This window comes from Emys orbicularis, chromosome 23 (genome assembly GCF_028017835.1).
Source record: "Emys orbicularis isolate rEmyOrb1 chromosome 23, rEmyOrb1.hap1, whole genome shotgun sequence".
Classification (NCBI taxonomy): Eukaryota; Metazoa; Chordata; order Testudines; family Emydidae; genus Emys; species Emys orbicularis.
The window spans coordinates 7,814,286-7,840,689 of NC_088705.1; the positions used below are offsets into that span (position 1 = coordinate 7,814,286).

Genomic DNA, 26,404 nt, shown 5'->3' on the forward strand with positions numbered 1-26,404 from the left:
AAAAAAAAAATTACATGAAAGCATTTCAGGAGAGACTATTTAAAGGGGAAGGGGAGGGTGGTAAAAATTGGAATTCTTGATATTCATAGATTCCAGTGCCAGAAGGGACCACTGTGATTAGCTGATTAGCCATAGAACTGCCCCAAAATAATTCCTAGAGCAGATCTTTTAGAGAAACATCCAATCTTGATTCAAAAAGTGTCAGTCATGGAGAATCCACCGTGATCCTTGGTCAGTTGTTCCAATGGTTAAGTATTCTCACTGTCAAAAATTGACACCTTATTGCCGGTCTGAATTTGTTTAGCTTCAACTTCCAGCCCTTGGATCGTGTTAGACGTTTCTCTGCTAGACTGAAGAGCCCATTATTAAATAGTTGTTCCCCATGTAGGTACTTATAGGATATAATCATGTGACCCTTTGACCTTCTCTTTGTTAGACTCAAAGCGCTCCATCTATTTAGTTTATCACTAGAAGGCAGGTTTTCTAATCCTTTAATCATTCTCGTGGCTCTTCTCTGAACCCTCTCCAATTTGTCAACCTCCTTGGATTGTGGGCACTAGAACGGGACCGAGTATTTCAGCAGCAGTTGCACCACTACCAAATACAGAGGTAAAATAACCTCTCTACTCCTACTCGAGATTCCCCTGGTTATGCATCCCAGGCTGCAATATTAGTCCATTTCAAAGCTCACAGGCTAGAGCATCTCTTTAATCAAACTTCCTTTGCTCTGAAAAGCCTTCAGTCGAGTTACGTGCAGTTACTCTGAATTTGCCCTGCCCTCAGCTTTCAGTTCGTTTTAGTCTGCACCAATCCTAGCAATTGTGGCAGTAAAAATAGAGGTGCTGTACTCACGTAACCTGTCTTTAGATATAACGAGGAGTCCTCGTGGCACCTTAGAGACCAAAAAATTTATTTGGGCATAAGCTTTTGTGGGATGGAACCCACTTCATCAGATGCACTTGACCCCCCACTTGGTATGGCAACTCCCATCTTTTCATGTACTGTGTGTGTGTGTGTGTGTGTGTGTGTGTGTGTGTGTGTAATATATATATATACCTGCTACTGTATTTTCCACTCTGATGAAGTGGCTTCTAGCCCACAAAACCTTATGCCCAAATAAATTTGTTAGTCTCTAAGGTGCCACAAGGACTCCACGTTGTTTTTGCTGATACAGATTAACATGGCTACAACTCTGAAACCTGTCTTTAGATATGCATCCCTGGCTTGGACTTTTCATATGAGACTGGCTCCTGAGACCCCACGTACAATGTGTATATATAGAAATAAAATCTGCATAACTTGCCCAACAGGGTTCTTCCTGCTTCCAAAGTGCCGTGTAACCAGCGATACCATGTCTTTACAGATCTCCGATATCTACATCAGTGGGGAGTCAGGGGACATGTCCGCTAAGGAGAAGCTGCTTCTGTGGACGCAGAAGGTGACTGCGGGTTACGTGGGAGTGAAGTGCACCAACTTCTCTTCGTGCTGGAGCGACGGGAAGATGTTCAATGCTCTCATTCACAGATACAGGTACACAGAGAGGAGTCTGGCTTGGCTACGGGGGAGGTTAAGGCTCCTTGTTCTCTCTTTGCATTTAACAGTCTGCACCTTGAAATCCTAGTTCTGCCCAACATAGAATAATGGAGGAGGGGCGCTCTGCTCCGGCAGCAGAAAAGGTTGAGCACACGCACAATTGCAAGGAGTGTTGGCCTTTTAGCAAGGGGGGAGAAAAGCTTTAAAACCAGATTATGGAGGTGCTGCTGTGCTGTTAATGTTGTCAGTTCCCACTCTGCTCTCAGTGACTAATAATACTTAGCACTTCAGTGGCATCTTCCATCTGAGCATCTCCAGGCTCTCTTGAAGCCGCAATTAAGCCTCTCACAAAGCTCCTTGTGAGCAGCTAGGCAAGTGGTATTATCTCTCCCTCCCGGCTGCACAGTGAGTTGGTGGCAGCGCTGGGATTAGAACTCAGCAGGGCTGACTCCTGGCTTTGACCACTAGACCACGCTGTTGAGGGTGAAGGAGATGAGCAAAAATTGTCAGTAGGGTCAAAGCATCATAAAATGTCTCCAGACAACATCTGTCACCTGGGTTACCCTTTGTCAGGCAGTGACTGACTGACCATGGGCAACCCCCCAAATGGAAAGGAGTGGGGTCATGAGCACTCTGCAGAAGGAATTGGAAATCTCATGCCAAAATGCCCCCCTTGAAGATGGAAAAGGGGCGGGGGGGTAACTGTTTGTGGGGTTAGGAGTCCTAAGCAGTGTGTACCCCCAGCACTCAGCTGGATGTAGCAGATTCAAAGAACTAGCCAGGAAGTCTCTGGTTTTCTTGCCTTGAACGTGAAGATCTTCTGGTCCTAATCCTCATTTGCACTTTATGTCCTATTGCAAAATTGCATACCCGGTTGCATTAACAGTGCTTGCTCCTGGCACCTTGGGGGAATCACTGGCGACCGCCTTTGTAGTGTTAGGAGCCTCCCTCCTCCTCCTTGGTCTCCATGTACCTGTGTATCATGTGTGGTTAGCGGTGTCTGGCTGTGAACGCACGGTGCGGTACCAGAAGCAGAGTGTCACCTTGGCTAGGTGTGAAGGTGGCTGTCTCTGAGCTGTTGGGCGTGTCTTACAGGCCGGATATGGTGGACATGGAGCGGGTGCAGATACAGAGTAACCGGGAGAATCTGGAACAGGCCTTTGAGGTTGCAGAGAGGCTTGGAGTCACCCGGTTGCTGGATGCCGAAGGTGAGACGATGGTGATTGACCCAGCTGGGTAGAAGATTACCTCTCCCCCTCTTACCCCTCTGACTTGGGTTTCTTTGTCCCCTTGCCCCAGATGTGGATGTCCCATCTCCAGATGAGAAGTCTGTGATAACTTATGTGTCTTCAATCTACGATGCCTTTCCCAAGGTCCCCGAGGGAGGAGACGGGATCAGTGCGATAGTAAGAACTGCTGCTTTTTACACCTTCTGACCCTCAATTCTATGGAAGGCTGGTCTGTAAGCACCGTGTGTCATGACTGGGGGTGGCGTGAGTTGTCTTCCTTATCTCCAGCCACAACAGATGGTATCTCCAAAAAAAAAAAAAAAAAAAAAAAAAAAAAAAAAAAAAGCAGTGGAGGTTTGTGCTGCTTAGCAGGCATTGAGGGTCCACCCAGCACAGAGACTGGAATCAGGAGAGAGAAGTGGGGGTTGGAGCTCATGTCAGCTTGCCACTGCTGGAGCAGCGTGGGGCAATTTACAGCTTCCCTAGTAAGGTGGGGCTGCCCTTTAATTCTCCTGTGCAAGTCCCTTGGTTCTCCGTGGGTACGTGTGAACAGCCTGAGACTGTGCACTGAATTCTCCGCTCTGGGCAGCGGCGTAACATAGCTCTGTGGTGCCCTGGAGATAGCAGCTTATAGCAAGGTCCTGCTTTCCCTTCTGTGCCGGTGAAACTGCATCACAAGAGGGGGAGGCGCTTTCAGCTTGGGTTGTGCTGCAGATGTCACCAGTCTGAGTTGCGGTGATGCACGTTCTGTTTGTTCTCTCCCCTGCTTTGGCTGGCAACGTATTGGGGCCCAGCTGCGATATTTTGCCTGTTGCTTTGTGGAGCTGCTTTCCAGTATTAGCACTTCAAATGGCTCCCCCTTTTCCTCCCAGGAGGTGGATTCAAGGTGGCTAGAGTACCAGAACCGCGTGGACTCCCTCATCCCCTGGATCAAACAGCACACGATACTCATGTCAGATACATCCTTCCCCCAGAACCCTGTTGAGCTAAAGGTAAGGGTTTCCTTGGAGTGTCTGGTGCCAGTTGTTGGCTTTGGGCTTAACTGGTGGTAGCACAAGATGGTGCCTAGGGCTGTGTGCTGATACAGCTGTCTCCCATTGCAGGCACTTTATAATCAGTACATACACTTCAAAGAAACAGAAATCCCAACAAAAGAACAAGAAAAAGGGAGGATAGAGGAGTTGTATAAACTACTAGAGGTAAGAGACTCTCAGCTGCGTGACTGGTCGCTGGGAACATTTTGTTTTTCAAGATTTACTGTACGTTCAATTTGGATTTGTTTTGAAACAGAGAAACAGAAATAACCCTGAGGGTCTATTATAACGCAAGCAGCATTTCTGAGCCAACCCTACTGAGGCATAGGTTCTCCTGCTGCTCCGATCACTGTGGTATCCAAGCACCTTCCAGCAGTGTGTTAGCCCCTTGGCTGCGTGGTTCAGAGAGGGTGGTCTGAGGACAGAGGCAGCCGCTCTCAAGGCGGTGTAGAGGGAGCTACCTTCAGGTTAGGGGTATGCAGAGCTATAGCCAAGAAGACTGGTGCCCTCCTCTCCCAATAGATGTGAATGGAATAAGTCACTCAGATGCTGTCAATGGTGTAATACAGCAGGGTAAGAGAAGCTGTTCTGCTACTGTGTTTCCAGGTATGGATTGAATTCGGCCGCATCAAGCTGCCCCAGGGTTACCACCCCAATGACGTGGAGGAGGAATGGGGCAAGCTGATCATAGAGATGTTGGAGCGCGAGAAGTCGTTGCGGCCAGCAGTGGAGAGGTTGGTACTGAACTGTGAGAAGGTAGAGCTTACTGGATCCCTGTTGAGAATTCTCTCTTCTGCCACCGCTATGGTGGCTGACGGTGTCCCGGAGAGGCTCGTGTCTCTGATTTTATTTCTTTTGTCGCAGGCTGGAATTGCTGCTACAAATCGCTAACAAAATTCAGAATGGTGCTCTGAGCTGTGAAGAAAAACTCACTCTGGCAAGGAACACACTGCAAGCCGTGAGTGTTGGTGTTAGTCTCCCAGGATCACCTCCTGCCTCCTGTCCATTGTCCTCTTTCCTTCCCTGGAACCCACCTCACTTGCCTCTCTAGCCTGGCAGAGCTGCCTTTCTGCTTAGACCTCAGCGCCTCGCTCTTGGGGTGTTGAGCTTATTCTGAAGAGGGCGTGGGGTTCATGGTGGAACAAGAGCTCCGAGTGCTGTGCTGTAGCTAAGAAGGTGAAGGCGATGGTTGGATGTATTAGCAGGGGAACATCAAGTAGGAGTATGGAGGTGGTGTTACTTTTGTATATGGCATTGGCGAGACCCTTACTAGCCATTGTGTCCAATCAGGTGTCCATGCTTCCAAAAGGATGCTGAAAAATTGGAAAGGGTTCGGCATAGAGCTACAAGAATGGTTCAGTCTGGAAAACCTGCCTTATAATGAGTCTTAAGCAGTTCAATCTAGTCTGTTGATCCAAGAGGAGGTTCTGAGGTGACTTGATGTGGTACGTCAGCAGTGCAATCAGAAGTGTGAGAGATCCAAGCTGGCTTTGGTCTAGCTAGCTTGAATAACAATAGCAGTTAAGCTGTGGCCGCGGAGGTTAGCCGCTGGAGTACGCATGCAGGGGCCTGGATTGGTCGTATAGCCTGTTCTGCTGCGGTCTCGCTGCTGTTGTCGTTTGAGCTGGTTCAGACCTAGCTCAGGTTTGTCTCCGCATGCTGCAGTCACAATCCGATTGCACTGTAGACCTACCTAAAGCGTATAGGTACCTATGTGGGAAATGATTTCTGATCACTGATGGCCCTTTAAGCTAGCAGGGAAAGACGTAACCAGAGCCAGTGGTTGAAGCTAGACATATTCAGACTGGAAGCAAGGTGCCCGTTTTAAAGTGAGGATAACTAAATATTTGAATAACTTGCCTAGGGGTGGGTGGATTCTCCATCACTTGGAGTCTTTATAGCGAGACTGGATGTCTTCCTAAAAGACATTGCACTGGCTCAAACAGAAGTTATGGGCTTGATGCACAAGCCAGTAGGTGAGGTTCTTTGGCTTGTGTTACGCGGGAGGTCAGGCGAGATGATCATCAATGGTCCCTTCTGGCCGTAACGTCTCTGAATCCTTTGAAGGCTGAACCAGAACACAGCCCTCTTGCCTTGCGTGTCCCTTACAGTACAGTGGGGATGACACGTCCCCCTGGTAACTCTGAGCTCTCGCTGCAGGATGCTGCTCACCTGGAGTCTGGCCAGCCAGTGCAGTACGAGTCTGATGTGGTCATGTACCTGCAGGAGTGCGAGGGGCTCATCCGGCAGCTGCAGGTGGATGTGCAGATCCTCCGAGATGAGAATTACTACCAGCTGGAGGAGCTGGTCTTCAGGTGAGGGGCCGTGTGTATGAGAAAGCATCGCTGACTGGGGGATATGCACCAAGACACATGAATACGCTGCATTGAGCAGCACGGTATGCGAGTCCTGGTGGAAGTGGCTCTGCCCCAGCCGAGTGTGAGGTGGGATTTCTTCCGTTTGGGTTATGGAAGAAGATAGACAAACCCCTGATAAGCAGGATCGTTGTGGAGAACAGGTGTCGTTCCATATATCCGCTGGAGTCCAGACATCCGTAACTCGGCTCCTGTCTTCCCTCCCCCGCTCTGCTCCAGGATCGTCCGGTTGCAAGATGAGCTGGTTACGCTGAGGCTGGAATGCACTAACCTGTACCGGAAGGGTCACTTCTCCACCTTGGAGCTGGTACAGCCATCCACCCTGACCACTACACACTTGAAGGCAGAGCCCTTGACAAAGGGCACGCACACCTCCTCTACCTCCTGGTTCCGGAAGCCCATGACCCGGGCGGAGCTTGTGGCTATCTCCTCTTCTGAAGATGAAGGCAACCTCCGATTTGTGTATGAGCTGCTGTCTTGGGTGGAAGAGATGCAGGTGGGTGCATGCCCTGGGCTTTACCCAGCTCTACAGGCTGACTCAGCTGCATGTATTGGCACTAAAAAAAGTCAGAAAACTGAATAATGTGAGGGGGTTTCTGTCTTTTTTTCTTTAAACCACAAACGTTGTGATGGTGCAGCTGGTCCCTGGTGCACAGGGAATGCCATTGGTCACCAGATACTCTTGTTTCTGAGAAGTCCCTCTTGTCCTGAGCTGGGTTTGGTTTCCCATATGGTGCTCCTGCTGTTTGCAGGGAATAGTGGAAGGTTGTCTCTAATTCAGCCTGACAAGCTCCTCCTGTTTCACATGAGCATAGGGCTCGAGCCAGCTGCCCCTGAAGTCAGTGTGAGTTTGGACATTGACCTGAGCGCTCTTAGGGTCAGTCTCTTAAGGAGCACACTGCACCGGGGCTGGGCTTTGCATCTCTTGCTTCAATAGTGAGCTAGGAGGTGACGTCACCTCCAGGCCCCTGTGCTTTTGAGCATGCTCTTTGGGATTGCGAACATTGACTGGGCCTATTGGTGGCTGTTTCAGATGAAGCTGGAGCGGGCGGAGTGGGGCAGTGATTTGCCGAGTGTGGAATCTCAGCTGGAGACGCAGCGGCACGTCCACTCCAGCGTGGAGGATCTGGGCGCCAGCGTGAAGGAGGCCAGGATGTACGAGGTGAGGGGACACGGACTTGATAGCGTACCTGAGGGCACTAGAGTTTGCCAAGGCTCGGCGGGGTGATGAGGAGGGGCAGGACATCAGATCCTGTGAGTGTTTGGTGGCTTTGGAGGGTGAATACACTTGAGGCTGCTGCAGTGAGGCACCTTTGAAGATATATGGTGCAGCCGTCTCTCCCAGCACTCTGAACTATCAAGACTTATTAAAGGTAGGAGTAGAGAGGTAATGTTACCTCTGTATTTGGCACCGGTGTGACTGCGGCTGGAATAGCGTGTCCAGTTCTGATGGCCACGAGTCAAGGGGTGTTGATAAATTTGAGAAGGGTCAGAGAAGAGCCCCGAGAATGAGTAAAGGATTAGAAAACCTGCCTTCTAGTGATAGGCTCAAAGAGCTCAAGCTATTAAGCTTGATAAAGAGGGGTCACTTGAATAGAGTCCATAACTATCTACATAGGGAGCAAACATTTAATAATGGGCTCTTCAGTGGAGCTGAGAAAGGACTAACACGATCCAATGACTGGAAACTGAAGCTAGACAAAGTCAGACTGGAAATAGTGTAGTTTTAACAGTGTGAGTAATTAACACTGGAATAATTTACCAAGGGTTGTGGTGAATTCCACATCTCTGACAATTGTTAAATCAAGGCTGGATGCGTCTCTAAAAGCTCTGCTCTAGGAATTCCTTTGGGGAAGTTCTGTGACCTGTGCTGTACAGGAGGTCAGACTAGATGATCCCAATGGTCCCCTCTGCCCTTAGAATCTGTGAATCTAAGATGTGTCCCATTGAACCAGGATTTTAATGTATCACCATTAGCTTATTCTGCAGGCAAAGCTCAAACCGAAGAGGCTTAAGTGCTGCGACTATCCAGATTTGATCCCCATTGATTTGTTGTCTTAAGCCCAATTTCTTGTAAATCGTTCTTTTTATTTTCTCTTGGAGCCCAATTCCTTCACTGAGGGTGGAAGGTTCTTTCTCCCCACAGCCTGATTTCCCTCTCCTCTCCCCCCCGGTCCAGAGAAGAGCCCACTTGCTACAGCTAGCGTTCCTGCTTCTGGTTCTTACTGCTCATGGAAAACTCAGGGGAAGTGGCTGATATGGGGTGTGTGATGCTCTGAAATTGAAGCTATATACTGGCAACGTGAACCATTTTTCCTTCTTAGGGTAAAATGTCTCAGAATTTCCGCACTAGCTACACAGAAACGCTCGGCAAGCTGGAGACACAGTACTGCAAGCTGATGGTGAGTAGGCATTACCCATAGCCTCAGCATGCTCTGCTGCCTGAGAGTCCCACCACTCCGCCCAGCACTATATTCCCCTGACACAGGATGCAGAATACAGGGTCCATACTCTGCTGGTGGTGAGGCTGGGGAGAGGGAACAGTAGCAATCATTGAGAGCGGAGAGAAGAGCAGACACGTTAGTGTCTTCCTCAGAATTCAGAGGAAACCTGTTTATGGCAAACCAGGTTATTTTGGCAAGGTTGGCCTGTGTTTTATGGAGGCCATGGCTTTACTCAGCCGGTAACCCTGAGTGTACAAGGCAAAGGGTCCGAATTTCCTAAGCCGTTCTCATTATCCTTATCTGCTTGACTTACATGCCATGAGAAATGTTTCCCAGTTTGGAGCAACTCATCACAGCTGGAGTTATCCTCTCGGGGGCAGCGGCAGCTCCAGGCACCAGCGCTCCAAGCGCGTGCCGGGGGCGGCAAGCCGCGGGGGGCGCCCTGCCGGTCCCTGCGAGGGCGGCAGTCAGGCTGCCTTCGGCGACATGCCTGCAGGAGGTCCACCGGTCCCGCGGATTCAGCGGCAATTCGGTGGCGGGTTAGCCAAAGCCGTGGGACCGGTGGACCTCCTGTAGGCATGCCGCCAAATCCGCGGGACCAGGGACCTCCCACAGGTGCGCCGCCGAAAGCCGCCTGCCTGCCGCGCTTGGGGCGGCAAAAAAGCTAGAGCCGCCCCTGCTCAGGGGGTGGGTGGTTTTCACTTACACGCTTTTCAGACCGCTCGTAGTACTGTAACTGTATGTCCTCAGCCCCCTTCAGGGGCACTGGAAGAGAGAAGAGTCTGGGAAACATCCATTTATGGCTCACGAGAGGGGTGGGTTATTTCACTGTATGCAGGAAACATCGAGCTTCCGACTGCGGCATCTCCAGAGCCTGTACGGGTTTGTGTCCCGAGCTACTGCTGAGTTAATCTGGCTGAATGAAAAGGAGGAAGAGGAGCTGGCGTATGACTGGAGTGACAACAACCCCAATATTGCAGCCAAAAGGAATTACTTCTCAGTGAGTATAGTGCAGGCACAGGGCACCCATCTGAACAGGGCTGCCTAGTTACAAGCTCCACTGATTAGACTGGTATTGCTTTTAAATTGCCGTGAAACCTCCAGCTGGCTTAAAAGCTCTCAAATTAAGACTTCCCAGGTTTCTGAGCTCCTACAGCTCAGCCTGCAGCGCTTGCCGCAGTTGTGATCGCCACTGGTGAACTATGGCTTGAGTAAAAAGCAACAGAGGGTCCTGTGGCACCTTTAAGACTAACAGAAGTATTGGGAGCATAAGCTTTCATGGGTAAGAACCTCACTTCTTCAGATGCAAGTAAATGGCTTGAGTAGAATGCAAAGAGAAAAGCTAAATCTGTTCAGCAGGTTTTCCAGTTTTGTGAGCATGTAATAAATATACTGTGGGGCAGGGTTAAAGCTGGAGTCAAACACTTGGCTGAGAATTCCCTCAGTTCCTAGCATCTAGGCTTTGAATGATAACCTGCTGAATACTGTTTTATTTATATCTGTATCCATTCAAAATTAAGAACATTCCAAGGCAGAAATTCTCAGTTAAGGTTAAGGAGACTGCCCTTCAAGACAGTTTTCAGAGTAGCAGCCGTGTTAGTCTGTAGCCGCAAAAAGACAATTTTCAGAGTAGCAGCCATGTTAGTCTGTAGCCGCAAAAAGAACAGGAGTACTTGTGGCACCTTGGAGACTAACAAATTTATTTGAGCATAAGCTTTCGTGGGCTACAGCCCACTTCATCGGATGCATGTAGTGGAAAATACAGTAGCAAGAACTGTCAGTTGCTGGAAATGGGCCATTTTCATTGCCACTACAAACAGTTCTTTTTCTCTCCTGCTGATAAAAGCTCACCTTAACTGATCACTCTCCTTATAGTGTGTATGGTAACACCCATTGTTTCATGTTCTCTGTGTGTATATATATATATATATATATATATATATATCTTCCTACTGTATTTTCCACTATATGCATCCGATGAAGTGGGCTGTAGCCCACGAAAGCTTATGCTCAAATAAATTTGTTAGTCTCCAAGGTGCCACAAGTACTCCTGTTCTCTTCAAGACAATATTAATAAGGTGTTCTTATTCAACACCTACATGCGGAACTGAAGAAATGCTCCGTGCCGTTTCCAACATCAGCTTTAACCCTGTCCCAAATCCCTGCTCCTCTTCAGCCTGGCCTGGATACGTAATGACTCAAGTACAGCTAGCACAGAAATGTACGATTGATTTTGATTGGAGTCTTTACTTGCATCTGCTACTCAGGAGCTGACAATGGAACTGGAAGAGAAACAGGATGTGTTCCGGTCTCTACAAGATACAGCGGAGCTGCTGTCATTGGAGAATCACCCGGCCAAACAGACTGTAGAGGTAACTGATCAGTTGAAGGGCTTATACGCTGGGGGGTTTCACGCCAAGCCGTATGAATTGAACTCCGCTAGCCCCTTGAAGAAATATCATTGGGAGAGATGCTTAGACGCGCCGCGCCACACCTCCACCTCCACCCTAAACTGCTCTTACCAACTCCAAGTCGTCATAAAACAGCTTTATTGATAAGGGTGCCTCTTGTGAGGACAAGGACGACACTTCTAGACAGTACCTTTCCCAAGATAATAAAGATAAATGTTTGTGTGTACTGGGCCCAGGCCCAAGGTCCTGTGGTAAGATAAGAGAGCCAGTGGCCCTGAGCTCACTTTGAATTATTCATGGTTACGAGACTGATGGAGCAAACATTCTGTGGAGCAAAGGGTTATTAGGGCAGGGTTTTTTACTGACAAGCCCCGCCACCAATTCCAGGGGATGGAGGGCAACTACCTTGGAAGTGCCACTTAAAGTGCCTCCTTTTTTAAATTTATTTCCTTTGGTCTCTATTCCAGGGCACTTCCCATGACATCTCATTACAGCCAAATCCTTCCTTCCTTATGTGAACATTGTAAGCTAGTTGAGTGAACGGGCTGAACACTGACTCAAACCCCTTATTGACCAATGCACCTGGTTCCTTCGTTGTTGTAACTCGTGGTTTTCTTTGTATATATGTATTTTCCAGGCGTATAGCGCAGCTGTGCAGTCCCAGTGGCAATGGATCAAACAGCTCTGCTTATGTGTAGACCAGCATGTGAAGGAGAATGCTGCTTACTTCCAGGTATAGTAGGGAGGGACAGTCCTGCATTTCTGTCCCTGACCTATGGTTCAGAGACCCAAACCTGCTTGTGCACCGTGGTTATGGTATAGCATCAGCTGACCCACAACGCGCTTATCCTTTTGCAGGGCAGTATAGGCTTTATCCTGAACACAGCTTTAAATGAAGGACTTCTGAGTTTTTTCTCATTTGTTTCTTTCCCTTTTGCCGGGTCCCCTGTGCACTTTATCTGGTGGGATGTGATTTCTCGTGATAGCCCAGGCCATGCCTGTGGTGGTGCTTACAGCTCCAGCAGCACAAAGATGGAGAGAAATGTGGAAGAAACTTGTCTAATGAGGTTTTTGGTGGGTCCCTTTCAGTGTTGCCTGTGGCAATGAATAGCCTGTGGTGTGTTGTGTCGCACAGCTTTCTGTAATGCTTTTTGGCTTTGCAGTTCTTCAGTGACGCCCGAGAGTCGGAAACGTACCTGCGGAATCTCCAGGACTCTATCAAACGGAAATATTCTTGTGACCAGAACACCAGCCTGACCCGCCTGGAAGATCTGCTGCAGGATTCCATGGTGGGTGTTCTGTATAAGCCCCAACATCATGGGCTCTCGGTACAATGCACAATCAATACTGTGGAGCAGCACTGCCTGCTGGCTTTTGCGTCACAAGGGAAAATGGGTATATTTGTTTATTCCTACAACAGCACAGTTAAGTTGAATGTTCTTTGCCTATCCTGTCTCAGGCTCCTCTTTGCATTTTGATTGTGTGTGTCGGAATGCAGGCTGTGTGACCTTTACTGTGTCACTTTCTGTTGATTTAACGCTGTCTACACTAATCTGATTTTAATTTAATAGCTATAATGGAAGATCAGTAAAGGACTCTTACAGAGCACAAGGCTCTCTCTGTATCCTTGCACCCTTGCTGAAGGGAAGAGGAGCCAGCAGTGCAAAAAGGCTGGCTAGAGACCTTGTATACCACAGGAAAATGAAGTCCAGAGTTGATTCTTCACCATCACTATCTACCACACTATCTTTCTGTGCGTAGAAATATGGTGATGGGCGAGTTCTGTTGTCCGAAATGGTTACTCTGATCTGGTCAACTGGAGGCTGCGGCCAATTGGTTGTTTAGCTGGTGCAGGGAAGGATGGCGGGAAATGCCCAGATTTAATCTGTTTACCAGGTCTACAAGGTGGCTAATGATAAAATCGAAGCAGGGAGCGTATGGATAATTGTGTATGTCTATATTCAGTACTCAAGACAGCAGTAGCAGACTGAACTTTGGCAGATTAGTCTTTGTCACATGACCTGATGCGACAGGAATAATATAGAGCAGTCCAAACAATAAGAGAACTTTATAACCACACAGGGCAAATTGGCATAATAAGAAACAAGGAGTGAAGCGTCAACCAGCTACTGATTTGACATATCTAATGAGTGCGGGTTTACCTAAGTATTTAACTGCTAATCCTCTGATAAAGGTTAATGGCCAGATGCTAATCAAAGCCTTTTAAATGTTAACATTTATACACTCGTTCAATACTTCAGATTGGACTGATTAAGTACTAACCTTTTAGTGGAGGTTAACAAACTCAGAGGCATGAAATCCCATTGTCATATGCAATCTCTTTCTTATGGACTTCTTTTGGTCCCAGAGGTTCTGCAGCAAAAACGTGGGTGCTGGTATTGGGCAGTCATGCAGGGTAAATCCTCTGGACTTGTTATCCTCTCTTCTCAAGGGTCCTAGTGGTGCATTCCCTCCTCCCAGTGTCAGGTCGTCAGGCTCTTTGTAATCCAGCTGCACTAGCTGCAGGTTCTTAGACCTATAGCCACAAGTACTCGGATTCTGGCATGACAGTGGTTCACTCCTTGTTTTGAAAAGTAGCCGACATCTCAGGAATGGTGAAGTCCAGCTATCTCCCGGACATATGCTATTATTCTTTGGTAACTAATGAGTTAAAGTTGTATTTCTTCCAATCATGCTCCCTGGGACAGGCACAGGTAGTTTATTTAAGCACTTCTTCTTTTTTTTTTTTTTAACCATTAAATAACAGACCGTTCACCTTTCCTAGTGCACTAATTGACCCTTTAATGGGCTCAGAGTGGAAAGCAGGAGTGTTAAAGTTCTCTGTTGGATGTTTTTTTTTTTTAACTTCATAAGTCAAAGTGGGCTGGACCATGATAAGTTATTCAGGCTGTGATTTATGTAACGATACCCTCACTTCTACACTGGAATGGTTGTAGATTGTTTTGAGGATGCTCTGAAAATGGAGAACCACTGCGATCTCAGAGCATCAGACCAGCAGTGACTGATGGAAACCAATTATGCAATATCATTTACCCCAGCTGGCAAATTTCTATCAAAATATCTAATAACTCTGATCGCTTCGCCACTAACCATAGTGGAAAGAAGTCTCTTAGGTGAAGATCTGTTTCTGAGCCATTTCTCTGGGATGTTTTATCTTCTTAACTCTTTGCACCTACATCCTGAGTGTTGTTTTTAAACATGCCTTCATTCCTTGCTTTAGAAAAGTAAGGAACGCCGCAGGGTTCTGCAGCCTTCTCAAAGCAGCAAAAAAGAAATTCCTCCTCAGTGAGGGCGTGTCCTGCTGGTCACTGTTTTATACACACTGCTATTTAAATTTTGTAGAAGACTGTTATTTTCTTGTCTCTAGCAGCAAAAGAAATTAATGCTTGCATGCAGCTGGGTGGGGTTGGGGGGAAGCAAGTGAGTTGTCTGGAATGGCACAAAAATGAAAGGAAAGGTTCCAGCCCTGATTTGGGGTGTGTTCCCCCACAGCTGGGGTGAGAGGGACTCTCTTGGCATATCCATTCAGCCCTTGAGAGCCCAGCCCAGCCCTGGGAGACCCTCCCCTTTCAGGGGGAAAGAGGGTTGTTGTAACAACTCTAAGGCCTGGTCTACACTGGGGGGGGTGTCGATCTAAGATACACAACTTCAGCTAGGAGAATAGCGTAGCTGAAATCGACGTATCTTAGATCGACTTAGAATCACTTACTTCGCGTCCTCGCGGCGCGGGATCGACGGCCGCGGCTCCCCCGTCGACTTTGCTTCCGCCTCTCGCCGAGCTGGAGTTCAGCAGTCGACGGGAGAGCGATCGGGGATCGATTTATCGCGTCTACACTACACGCGATAAATCGATCCCCGATAGATCGATCGCTACCCGCCGATCCGGCGGGTAGTGTAGACATACTCTAAGGGATTTAGTGGTTCTCTTTTGCCACCTGCACTAGTAGCGCTTTTCTTTCATTCTCGCCAGGATGAAAAGGAGCAGCTTATTCAGTCGAAGAGCTCCGTCGCCAGCTTGGTTGGGCGGTCCAAAACCATCGTTCAGCTAAAGCCAAGGAATCCGGACCATGTCCTGAAGAGCACCATCTCAGTCAAGGCTGTTTGTGACTATCGCCAAATCGAGGTGAGCTGACGGCAAGGAGCCTGCGAGCTTCGGAGTGAAGGGAGGAGAAGAATCTAGGCTTGTGCAGAGGGTTGTGGGAATAGTGGGGAAGCAGAAAACAGAGAAACTTGGACCACTTCTATGGTACTTGACGGTAAGAAACAACAGCGAGGTAGGGAGGGGATATATAAGGAGGCGGATGGAGCAATTGCCTCTTCTGAAATAGCTTCTCCAATGGTCCTGATTTTTCTCTGAGCAGTAGCAAAGGTTCCATTCCCATAGGAGGGTGGAATTGATACCTTCTAGCCAAAGACTTGTCCAGGTAGCATCCTAGCATCGCTGAATTTCTCCTCCCTTCCTCTCCAGACAGCTCTCTGAGGTGATTCGCAAATTACTTCACTTTTGCTCGATTTTAAAGTGAGTTGGCTGAAAGCCTCCTTCCCTTTCTGGGAGACTCCAGTAGGGCTACCTGAGGAATCTGGCCACAACGGAAGGCATTGGTGGGTCAGGTGTTTGATTGCAATCTTATTTTTGTTGCCTACGTAGATCACTATCTGTAAGAATGATGAGTGTGTGCTGGAAGATAATTCCCAGAGGACCAAATGGAAGGTGATCAGCCCAACCGGCAATGAGGCCATGGTACCATCTGTGTGCTTCCTGATCCCCCCTCCTAACAAAGAGGCAATTGACATTGCCAATAGGTAACTAAGCACTGCAATTCACTGCTTGCTGCTCATGGTGGGTTGGAATTCCAAAGCTAGAATGACCAAGAGATGCCTCTAGCTGTTCGTTATGTTCTGGGTTATTTATACTGAGACCATCCAGATCTGTTTTGCTTGGGGAAGAGTTTAACCCCTCTTCCTTGCTGGGAGTTGGGGCTTCATGTTGTTAATATTAATTGCAACAGGTGGCTAGCTCGTTGATGCGGTGGGGCTCAGTTACAGGTGATGGGGAGGGTGCAGGGGATTGGTGGTGGTGGTATGGAGCCTTCTAGTCACGAGCTGAAATCCAGACTTTGTCTGATGGCTGTTGGGTTTGCTGTTTCAGCTCCCAGTGGACCAACGTCACAGAACCTGTTACTGTGATCGACTCCCTTGTGACAGTATCAGCAGGGAGACCAAGGGTGTCTCGTCTAGACTGTCTAGATTTTTGCACTAGTGCAAGTCTCTGGTGTTCGACGTGCCTGCACCACTATAAATCATGACTTGTGCTGCTTATCTTGGCTTCAAACGATCAAACTCATGGTGCAGCATTCCCTCATTAGGGGTTTGCACCAATGCTGTCCGTGCCAGTGCAAAAAACCCAGGGTGGACAAGGTCTAAGTGGGTCTGGAAACTGAACTACCCTCTGGTGTCTAGGTAGGGGTGAGGCATGTGGGCAAGGTGGTTCCCTTGCCCTGCTTGTTGTGTGGCTAATGGTGTTCTTTAGTGCTTCCAGCCTGGTAACTTCACAAACAATGCAATGAATGGGAATGGGGAAAAACCTGAACGCCCGTTCTGGCTGCACAAATGTCCAGCCTAGAGAGGGGCCAGGGGCCTCCTGGGTGTGGCTGGCCTGCCTGGCAGAGGAGGCGGCTCTTGCAGTGCCCCTGCTGCTAACTCCACAAGAGATTGATGTAATATTTCTGGATGGTTGGCGATGGCAGCACGCAGGAGGGGGGGTTCCCCACTGGGGATCTAATGCATGTGAATGAAAGAGAGATACGGCTCCCATCTGATTCTGATCAGGGCATTCTGCAAGCCTTACCATTGGCTCTACTCGGTTAGGCTTGACCTTGGGTTGTTATCTTAATGCGCTAAAAGTTAAAGGCTGAATTTGAATAAGCACATGCCTGGCTCCATGCTGTAACTGAGAATGCTGGGAGACCTGGGCAGTGATGGAACTGCTGTCCTGTCGTAGGGTCGAACAGCTGTACCAGAAGGTGATGGCCCTCTGGCACCAGCTCCACGTGAACACGAAGAGCCTGATCTCCTGGAACTACCTGCGGAAGGACATTGCCCTGGTGCAAGGCTGGAATATGGAGAAGGTACCGTACAAAGAATCCCAACAAATCCACATGTCCGGGTCACTGCAGTGTAGGCTGGTCTTCTCCAGCAATGTAAAAGCTAACTTGCTTTGGCATTAAGCGTAGTCCCAGGTGCCTGGTTGGAGTTGGAAATGATGCCAAGGCTTCCTCGCCTGGGTAGGGAATACAAGGAAAATGGTAAGAGATGATTCAAGGGTGAAGGGTTAGGGCAACTGAGGGATCAGCCTAAGGAGCACAGTGTGAGACAGTCTGAGCTCTGGGGGGTTCAGAGCAAAGAAAGAGAAGTGCAATGACCCTAGCATCAGTTGTTTGCTCCTGAGCTATAATCAGTTCAGGTGTCGTAGGATTGACGCATCTTTTTACTTAGGAGTGAACAGAGGTGGAGGTGAGAGGAATGAGGAAGGGGAGGAAAGATCCAGGGAAGGCAAATGCCTCATAATGTCTTTCCTCTTTCCTTGAAAGCATAGGAGAGCTCTGTTCAGGCAATAAAGATTATTGTAGTGGGGGGAGCGAGATAAAAACCCAGGCAAGACAATGGCTGGCCTCTAAAGGCAGTGCTGTATCATAGCGTGACCAAAAGAGCTGTCCTGTCCGAGAAGGGGAGACTCACTAGAATCTGCCTCCTGGCAGTGGTTGTCACCCTTGAAAAGATGGGTGTCTTGCTAGGAAAAGAGCATGTTAATTAATGCTTACGGCTGGGTGTGAGAAATGAGAGACGCAGCCGGGTAATTCGCAGTAACTGGGAGCTTGGTCAGGGCAGTTTGGTGCATGGTTCCTTATCGTTAGTCTTTGGTTTTCCACAGCTAAGATCTCTGGCCCAAGGAGAGTGCCAGCAAGCCATGAAGAGCCTCCAGGCGCACTGTGAGGACTTCCTGCAGGACAGCCGGGACTCGGAGCTCTTCTCTGGGGCCGATCGGTTGCGCTTGGAGGAAGAAGTGAAGTCCAGCAAGGAGCACTTCCAACAGCTGCTGGAGTCCATGGAGAATGGTGAGCTGGGAGGGTTAATAGACTAACGTGGAGCTCTGGGGGCTGATAGAGATGAGGGATCTACAGGTGCTCTTAATTTTTAGACTAGCTTGTGAGTGTTAGCTTTGCAAATGGCTGTTCTCTTCCCTGCTGTTCATTTGAATGTGCGGCCTTTGTTGGGGAGAAATAGTGCTGGCAAATGGTGCCGATTAGGTCTGGGTAGCGGGGTCCTTGCTCTGCTGCCAGTGGTTAAACGTTAGGTCCTCACAGCTCTTGACAAATTTGGTTTCCATCTGAGTAGAGAGCTCTGTGTTCACTTCTCTCTGGGCAGAAGAGTGCAGCCACTTGGGTCTATGGTTCCTAATAGAGACTGATCCTAGATGGGGTGGGTTTTTTTGTATGTTTATGACTTAACAGAGGACAAAGATGAGACCCTTGCCAGGACATATCTCTCTGAGCTAAAGAACATCCGTCTGCGCCTGGAGGAGTGCGAACAGAGACTAGTGAGGCGAATCCAGGCCCCAAGCAACACCAGAACAGACGGTGATACTATCCAGGAAAACACCTTGCGCATTGCAGAGCAGGAGGTCAGTACTTTCTGCAGGTTCGAGGGAACCCACTGTTGGTCTTAAGAGAGCTGCTTCACAGGGCATTGATACCCTGGCATAAATTTTATATAGGGAACTCACCTGCTTCACATAGCAATCCTATAGAGGTAACATTTTACTCTTAGGTCAGAAAGACAATGAAGGTATCTTTGTTCTCTTGCCTCGCCGCCTTTTTGCATTTTTCACCTTCGCCCACCCCATGATATCTCCTCGCTTCAGATCCCCAAGAGGAAAATGTCTATTGTCATATAGCCTGGGCCTATCCCTCAATCCACTGAGCGGCCACTTGAGGAGAAATATAAACCCATGGGAAGAAATCTGCAAAGATCTCTCTCCTTTTTATGTGCTGAGACTAGCAAATACTGCCTTTTTCACAGGCTGGCTGGGCAAATGTCCATTGCATAAAGTATTCCTTCTTTAAATCTGGATAAAAAGGTATAAGAAGCAACAGTTCCCAAAGCATTGACTGCAGGTGGCCTTTGCCACCACTGAGACCAGAGTATCCCGATCTGATAAGGAAAGGAATGAAGAATTTGCAGAATTTACAAGCCCCATTTAGACGTCAAATGATTCTGCTCAATAGACTTTTAAGCTGGAAAGGTCTGACACTGGGCGCTCCTTGCATCTTATCCTGTTCACGTTTGCTTCAGTCTCCTGGGTGTCTGCACTTTATGCTGATGTTAATTCTCTGCCTCCACACAGCGTATGCAGGAGGATTTACGGCAGCTGAAGTCTGACTTGCAGCACGTTTCTGAGAGATGTGACAACTTCCTACACAAGTCTCCAACAGGGTCCAGTGCCCCACACCTGCGTTCTGAGCTCAATCTACTGGTAGAGAAGATGGATCACGTGTATGGACTCTCTTCCATCTACCTGGATAAGTGAGTCAGAATGTGCCTATTTTCTGGAGTTGAGAGAGAATTCTGTATGGGCAGAATTAGCTATGCTGCATGGCTACCCTCTCTGAAACTGGGTGAGGGTAGGAATTGCTCTCATGCTTCTTAAGGGGGCTTAGGAATGTCTAGGAGATGCTGTAAATTCAAGAGCTCCAAGGGGTGCCAGGCAGTGGTGCTCCAGAATATTTGAGTGTTAGTGTTGAGGTGACTAATGATTCCCACTTTGGGGATGGGAACGCCAAGATGAAGTGACTTGTTGGAGTTGCTGTTAGAACTGGGGTTAAACGCTGGTATTCCAGTCTTTCATTCTAGAACTCATACCACTAGATTAGGCTACTTCTGTGTTCTGTTCTGTTTGATCCCTTCCATTTTAATTGAAGGTGTTTTAGAATTTCAGGGGCATATATATAGGGGCTCGTGTTTATGGGCTTCTCCCCTCAGAATCTAGATTCCATTACGGCCTTTTCTTCCTGCTACTCAAATGTGAATGTTGGGTATGATCCAGAGCGATCTGTTCTGTTCCTCTCCAATGCTTATGATCCAAATGACTTTACAATGCAGAATGTCCTCAGTTTGAGAAGTCCCGTTTCCTTCTTGTCTTTACACGATAGGTTAAAGATGGTGGATGTTATTGTTCGTGCTACCCAAGGAGCAGAGTCCCTGGTCAAGGGGTATGAAGTGAAACTGAGCCAAGAGGAGGCAGTCCCTGCTGATCTAACAGCTATTCAGTCTCACAGAGCTACGTTACAGGTTGGTAACATTATGCTTCCAATAGCATCCAGTAGAAACTAGAATCACTCCAGTCATGAGCTCTGGCATTCATTGAACTGGATCCTCCCCTTTCCTTACTGAATTTGCATTGTGGTCCATCCCCCCTGCTTGCTGGTGAGTGATTGGAGGCTTTAATTGAGTCCACACGATCCTTACTGCTTTGTGAACTGTAGGTCGAACAGCTGCCTTGGCAGGCACCGTCGCTTCTGCTTTTTTGCACGGCTGGTGCTAATTGCACTTGGCAGCCGCAGCGTGCGTAACTCTGCGATGCTGAGTGCACCATCATGACTTGCTCTGAGCTGGGCTACAGATCTCTACGTTTTGCAACTCCCTGTCCTAGATTCAGCCAGATGGTGGAGATTATGGAGCTGATAATTGTTCCTGAACTCCACAGGGCAACACAAGGCAGAGCTAGATATTTATCTCTCCTGTCTTAACTGTTCTGTACATTTAGATGCTTACGTTTGATTGGAGAATTCCATGTTGTACATACCCACCAGCAACTTCAGCTAAACTTTCTGGTCTTGGTAATATGAATTTAGCTGTCTTGTTGTTTGTTAAAGCAATGGCTCAGTGATTCGAAGAACAAGAACCCCGTGTTCTCTTCGTTGGAAGAGGATGTGGCAAAGGCTAAAGTCATGGGAGAGCAGCTGTATCGTCTGAAGCAAGAGCGCAGCATGGACCTAGAGCGGTACCAGGAGAAGGGAGCCCAGCTGTGGGATCGCTGGCAGAGAGTTGGCTCTCAGATTGAAACCCGGTGAGACATTCCCTCCTTGTTCTTGCTGCTTTTCTGGCAGTGCCTCTGATGGGAGCTTGTGCCAGACTTGGAACTAGCAATGGCATTTTTCCAGTTGTGACTTCAGCTAGCAGCCAGGGTGACAAATGCCACCATTAAATATAGGAACTATTCCCATTTGAGGGAACGGCAGGACTTGGTTCTCTTTCTCTCTTCTGCTCCTCCAACTCCATCTTTTGAGTTCTTAACTCCCTTTTTCTGCTTTAACACCCCCTGCCTATCCTACAGGCTCCCTTAGCAGCTGCTAACCTTTGCCAGGCTGATTCTATGGAACTTCTTTCAGTTCTGATCTGGATCTTTGGATCTTTACTGATTGGAGACGTTGCCACCCTTAACAAACCATAGCTTGGCTGGAAACACCCGTCATGTGCCCTGTCCTGCAGAGCTGTACCTGTGGCTTCTATAAATATCCCCAGGGAAGCATCGGCTTTAGAGGTTTCTCTGCATGTGGCTGGATCTTGAACCATTGTTTTGACACAATGATTTGAGTTTGGTGAGGGTTTCCTTTTTGCATCGGTCCTTTCAGCTGTTCAGATCTGGAGAGTATCCAGGAGGTGCTGAGGGATTACCGGGAGTGTCACGGAGAGCTGATCCAGTGGATTGAGGAGACCACTGCCCAGCAGGAATTGATGAAACCTGGGCAAGCAGAGGACAGCAGGGTGCTCTCTGAACAGCTGAGCCAGCAGACGGTGAGAGAGAAAATGGCACTCTTCTAACTGGAATAGGGTTGTTGAAAGGAGTCGGACAAGTATTTTTTTTGTTTTTAATAAATCTTTTGTCTCGTAAGCTTCAAATCGTTGTTCTCTTAAGGGCTGAATGATTCATGGGATTTTCAATAATGTATGTGCATTCACCTGTAGCAGATGCATCCCAGAAGGGTAATAACTGAATGTTACCACTGTCAGCAGTTCATTCACCTATGGTCTCCTGGTAGCACCTAGTGGTCTCATCAGAGGCACTGAGGAACAAAGGGCCAGTGGTTAGGGTGCTAGCTGGGACGTGGGAGAACTTGGTACAAGCCTCTGCTCCACCACAGATTGCCTGGGTGACCTTGGTTAAGTCACTTAGGCCCACATTTTTGAAGGTATATAGGTGTGTAACTTCCATTGATTTCAGTGGAGTTAGGGGTTTAAATATTTTTTAAAATCTGGGCCTTAGCCTCTCTGTGCCTCAGTTCCCTATCCCCACAATGGGGATGGTAGCACTGCCCTGCCTTACAGGGGTGTGGTGAGAATAAATGCATTAAAGATCGTGAAGCACTCATGCTACAGTACTTAAGGAAGAGAGAGACCTAGGTAATACTCCCTTCTCGTCTCCGTAAAATGGACACGGAGGCTGAGTTACCTTCTCCACTCCTGGAGGTGCTGAGGCATGTTGGTGGGACGTTGTGGGAGAAGCTTGCCCCGTACCTGTTCTGTAGATAAGTTGTGTGTCTCCACTAGTCTCAGTCCAGCTCCTTTCATGAACAGCAAATAAATACTCCGAATGGGCTTTAAAGAAAGGAAAATGTTTTCCCCCTGTTGATTTTGTGTTTCTTGTTTGACGAACACTGATGTCTTCCTCTCTGTACTGAAAGAGCTGAAATTAAAATGGCTGTTTAACAAGAAATATAAGCCACTTCATCATACCAAAGAATCTTTAAGTGTCAGGAGGGCTTATACAGATTATAGAGATTCATCACTGATAAAGTGTGCAGAGGACACAAACGTGTGGGGGAGTGGTGAATAAAGAAAAGGACAGGTCATTGATTCAGAATGATCTGGATCATGTGGTGAAAGCAAACAATACGTGTTTTAAGACAGTTAAATGTAAATGTGTACATCTAGGAGCAAAGAGTGTGGGCCATACTTACAGAATAGGGGACTCTAGCCTAGGAAGCAGTGACTCTGAAAAAGATTTGGGGATCATGGTGGATACTCAGCTGAGCATGAGCTCCCAATGTGATGCTGTGGCCAAAAGAGTTAATGCGATCCTGGGATGCATACATAGAGGAATCGTGAGTAGGAGAAGAGAGGTTTTTTTAACCACTCTATTTGGCACACTGCTTCTGGAATACTATGTCCAGTTTTGGTGCCCACAATTCAGGAAGGATGTTGATCAATTGGAGAAGGTTCAGAAAAGAGCCACAAGAATGATTAAAAGAGTAGCAAACATGCCTTAAAGTAATACACTCAAAGAGCTCCATCTATTTAGCTTAACCAAGAGAAGGTTAAGAGGTGACTTGATGACAGTCTTTAGCTATCTTCATGGGAAACAAATACTTAATGATGGGCTCTTTGGTCTACCAGAGGAAGACTTCATACGATTCAAAAACGTGGAAGTTGAAATTAGACAAATTCAGACTGGAAATAAGACGTACATTTTTAGCAGTGAAAATACAGGCGAGTCTCATCTTACGCGGGGGTTCCGTTCCACGGTTAGCGCGTAAAGCGAAAACCGCGTCTAGTCAAAATTACATTGAGTTGAATGGCGGGCAAAATCGCCCGCACTACAGGTACAGTATTAAAATTGTTATTTTTCTTGTTTTTGCCTACCGCGTAAAGCTGAAATCGCGCATGTTAAATGCGCGTAAGATGCGACAGACCTGTAATTAACTATTGAAACAATTGACCAACTGTCATGGTGGATTTTCCATCACTGACAAGTTTTTAGATCAAGACTGGCTGTTTTACTAAAAGATCTGCTCAGGGACTTGTTTTAGGGAAGTTCTATGGTCTGTTATACAGGAGGTCAGACTTAGAGGATCACAAACTGTGCATAGTGTCTCTTTAACGTATGGGCGGATGGAAGGGCAGGAATGTCACCTGTTCTGCTGCTCGAGGTCTCTAGAGAACAAGCTCAATATGAAAGTGACGTGGTCGTGAGTCAGAGAGGAAATAAGAGGAAAATTTCATTTAAAAGGCAGGGGGAAAACTTTTTTTCTTTTGTTTTTTGTCAAAGGCTTTGGTTGTGGTAATCGACAGAAATCAAGCCAAGCTGGACCAGTGTCAGAAATTCTCACAGCAATACTCTGCTGCTGTCAAGGTAATGACACGATTCTTAAATCCGAGGCGAACACAGGGCTCGGTGTCAACTGCACAAGCCTTGCCTGCATCTTCCGTTCTCCTAAGCCAGGAGAGAGGCAAAACTCCTCTATTGTTGGCTTTGGTGGTTCTGGCTGTATGTGTGGAGAGCAGGAATTAGCTGCTAAGAGACCTGAAAATGCCAAGCTTAGAATAAATAGGTAACAATTCAAAATCCTTCCCCCCACACACACCCCGCCTTCTTTTATTTCCAGGACTATGAGCTGCAGCTCATGACATACAGGGCGTTCGTGGAATCCCAGCAGAAATCTCCCGTGAAACGCAGACGCATGCTTTCCTCCTCGGATGCTATCACCCAAGAGGTAAGCAGCCTGCCTGCCTGCATGGCCTTGCATGGGAGAGGTTCCTTTGCTCCTAGAAGACAGACGAGCGGCCTGTCTGTGAAAATAGCTCCTTTCTGCTGAACTCTTACATAAAAATTTCCACCCTCACTGTTTTTTTTATTAGCCAGAGAGGATGGCTTAGTGCTCTAAGCATCAGGTATGAAATACCTAGACTCCTTGGAACCACAGGTTCAAATCCCAACAGGGTCGACTCAGCCCTTCATCCTTCCAAGGTAAATAAACAGAGTACCATGCAGTATACTGTGTGTGGATCTTTTGGATGAGACCTTTAAAAACCAAGGTCCTGTCTGCTCCATGTGGATATTAAAGATCCCATGGTCTTTTTATAAGAGTAGAAGGTTTGCCCCAGTGTCCTCGACCAAAACTTCCCCTCCCTCCCCACTGTTGTGCAGCATGCCGTGCGTCAGGTGGCTGCCACCCTCCATCTCAGAGTTGCTGCATTTCAGTGGTGCTGTAACGTATCTAGTCTGTGAAGTGCTTGGGGATCTTTCCGAATGAGAGGTGCTGTATCCATTTCTCACCCTGTAAAGTACTGTGGTTGTGTCAGCCAGAGTTCCGACTGACACATGGTGGTTTGTTTTTTTTTGTTTTTTGTTTTTAGTTCATGGATCTACGGACTCGCTATACGGCGTTGGTAACGTTAACCACACAGCACGTAAAGTACATCAGTGATGCTCTCCGGCGGCTGGAAGAAGAGGAAGTAAGGATATTTTATAGCCAGGGAATTACAGACCAGTCTGCTTCATTTCAGTACCCGGAAAGATAATGAAGCAAATAATGAAACAATCAATTTGCAAACATTTAGAAGACAATAAGGTGATAAGTAACAGTCAGCATGGATTTGTCAAGAACAAATCATGGCAAACCAACCTAATAGCTTTCTGTGACAGGGTAACAAGCCTTGTGGATGGGGGGGAGGGCAGGAAGCAGTAGATGTGGTATATCTTGACTTTAGAAAGGCTTTTGGTACTGTCTCGCATGACCGTCTCATAAACAAACTAGGAAAATACAATCTAGATGGAGCTACCATACAGTGGGTGCATAACTGGTTGGAAAACCATTCCCAGAGAGTACTTATCAGTGGTTCACAGTCAAGTTGGAAGGGCATAACAAATGGGGTCCCACAGGCATCGCTTCTGAGTCCAGTTCTGTTCAGTATCTTCATCAATGATAGATAATGGCATACAGAGTACACTTATAAAGTTTGCAGACGATACCAAGCTGGGAGGGGTTGCAGGTGCTTTGGAGGATCAGATTAAAATTCAAAATGATCTGGACAAACTGGAGAAATGGTCTGAAGAAAATAGGATGAAATTCTATAAGGACAAATGCTTAGGAAGGAACAATCAGTGGAGTACAAACTGGGAAATGATTGCCTAGGAAGGAGTACTGCAGAAAGGGATCTGGGGGTGATAGTGGATCATAAGCTAAAGGTGAGTGAAAGTGTAACACCGTTGCAAAAAATAAAGCAAACATCATTCTGGGATGTATTAGCAGGAGCATTGTAAGCAAGACACGAGAAGTAATTCTTCCGCTCTGCTCCGCGCTGATTAGCCCTCCCTGGAGTATTGTGTCCAGTTCTGGGCACCACATTTCAGGAAAGATGTGGACAAATTGGAGAAAGTCCAGAGAAGAGCAACAAAAATGATTCAAGGTCTAGAAAATTGCCTGTGAGGGAAGATTGAAAAAACTGGGTTTGTTTAGTCTGGAGCAGAGAAGACTGAGGGGGGACATGAGAACAGTTTTCAAGTACATAAAAGGTTGT

The 26,404-nt window shown here is 47.5% G+C and overlaps 1 protein-coding gene across 2 annotated transcripts in view; it reads left to right on the forward strand.

The window, feature by feature from the left end:
• MACF1 (microtubule actin crosslinking factor 1) overlaps positions 1 to 26,404 on the forward strand; it is a 252,726-nt gene that overhangs the window by 109,761 nt on the left and 116,561 nt on the right. For both annotated transcript variants that reach the window (XM_065421610.1, XM_065421609.1), the window contains 27 exons: positions 1,364 to 1,530; positions 2,629 to 2,741; positions 2,833 to 2,939; positions 3,635 to 3,754; positions 3,866 to 3,961; positions 4,403 to 4,530; positions 4,661 to 4,754; positions 5,957 to 6,111; positions 6,391 to 6,667; positions 7,205 to 7,333; positions 8,496 to 8,573; positions 9,454 to 9,615; positions 10,883 to 10,987; positions 11,664 to 11,759; positions 12,190 to 12,315; positions 15,018 to 15,170; positions 15,696 to 15,850; positions 17,049 to 17,175; positions 17,979 to 18,162; positions 18,559 to 18,728; positions 19,452 to 19,630; positions 20,257 to 20,395; positions 20,980 to 21,173; positions 21,739 to 21,901; positions 24,153 to 24,236; positions 24,490 to 24,597; positions 25,241 to 25,339. In XM_065421610.1, the coding sequence (XP_065277682.1) occupies positions 1,364 to 1,530; positions 2,629 to 2,741; positions 2,833 to 2,939; positions 3,635 to 3,754; positions 3,866 to 3,961; positions 4,403 to 4,530; positions 4,661 to 4,754; positions 5,957 to 6,111; positions 6,391 to 6,667; positions 7,205 to 7,333; positions 8,496 to 8,573; positions 9,454 to 9,615; positions 10,883 to 10,987; positions 11,664 to 11,759; positions 12,190 to 12,315; positions 15,018 to 15,170; positions 15,696 to 15,850; positions 17,049 to 17,175; positions 17,979 to 18,162; positions 18,559 to 18,728; positions 19,452 to 19,630; positions 20,257 to 20,395; positions 20,980 to 21,173; positions 21,739 to 21,901; positions 24,153 to 24,236; positions 24,490 to 24,597; positions 25,241 to 25,339 (3,708 nt within the window). The remainder of the gene's footprint in view (positions 1 to 1,363; positions 1,531 to 2,628; positions 2,742 to 2,832; positions 2,940 to 3,634; positions 3,755 to 3,865; positions 3,962 to 4,402; positions 4,531 to 4,660; positions 4,755 to 5,956; positions 6,112 to 6,390; positions 6,668 to 7,204; positions 7,334 to 8,495; positions 8,574 to 9,453; positions 9,616 to 10,882; positions 10,988 to 11,663; positions 11,760 to 12,189; positions 12,316 to 15,017; positions 15,171 to 15,695; positions 15,851 to 17,048; positions 17,176 to 17,978; positions 18,163 to 18,558; positions 18,729 to 19,451; positions 19,631 to 20,256; positions 20,396 to 20,979; positions 21,174 to 21,738; positions 21,902 to 24,152; positions 24,237 to 24,489; positions 24,598 to 25,240; positions 25,340 to 26,404) is intronic.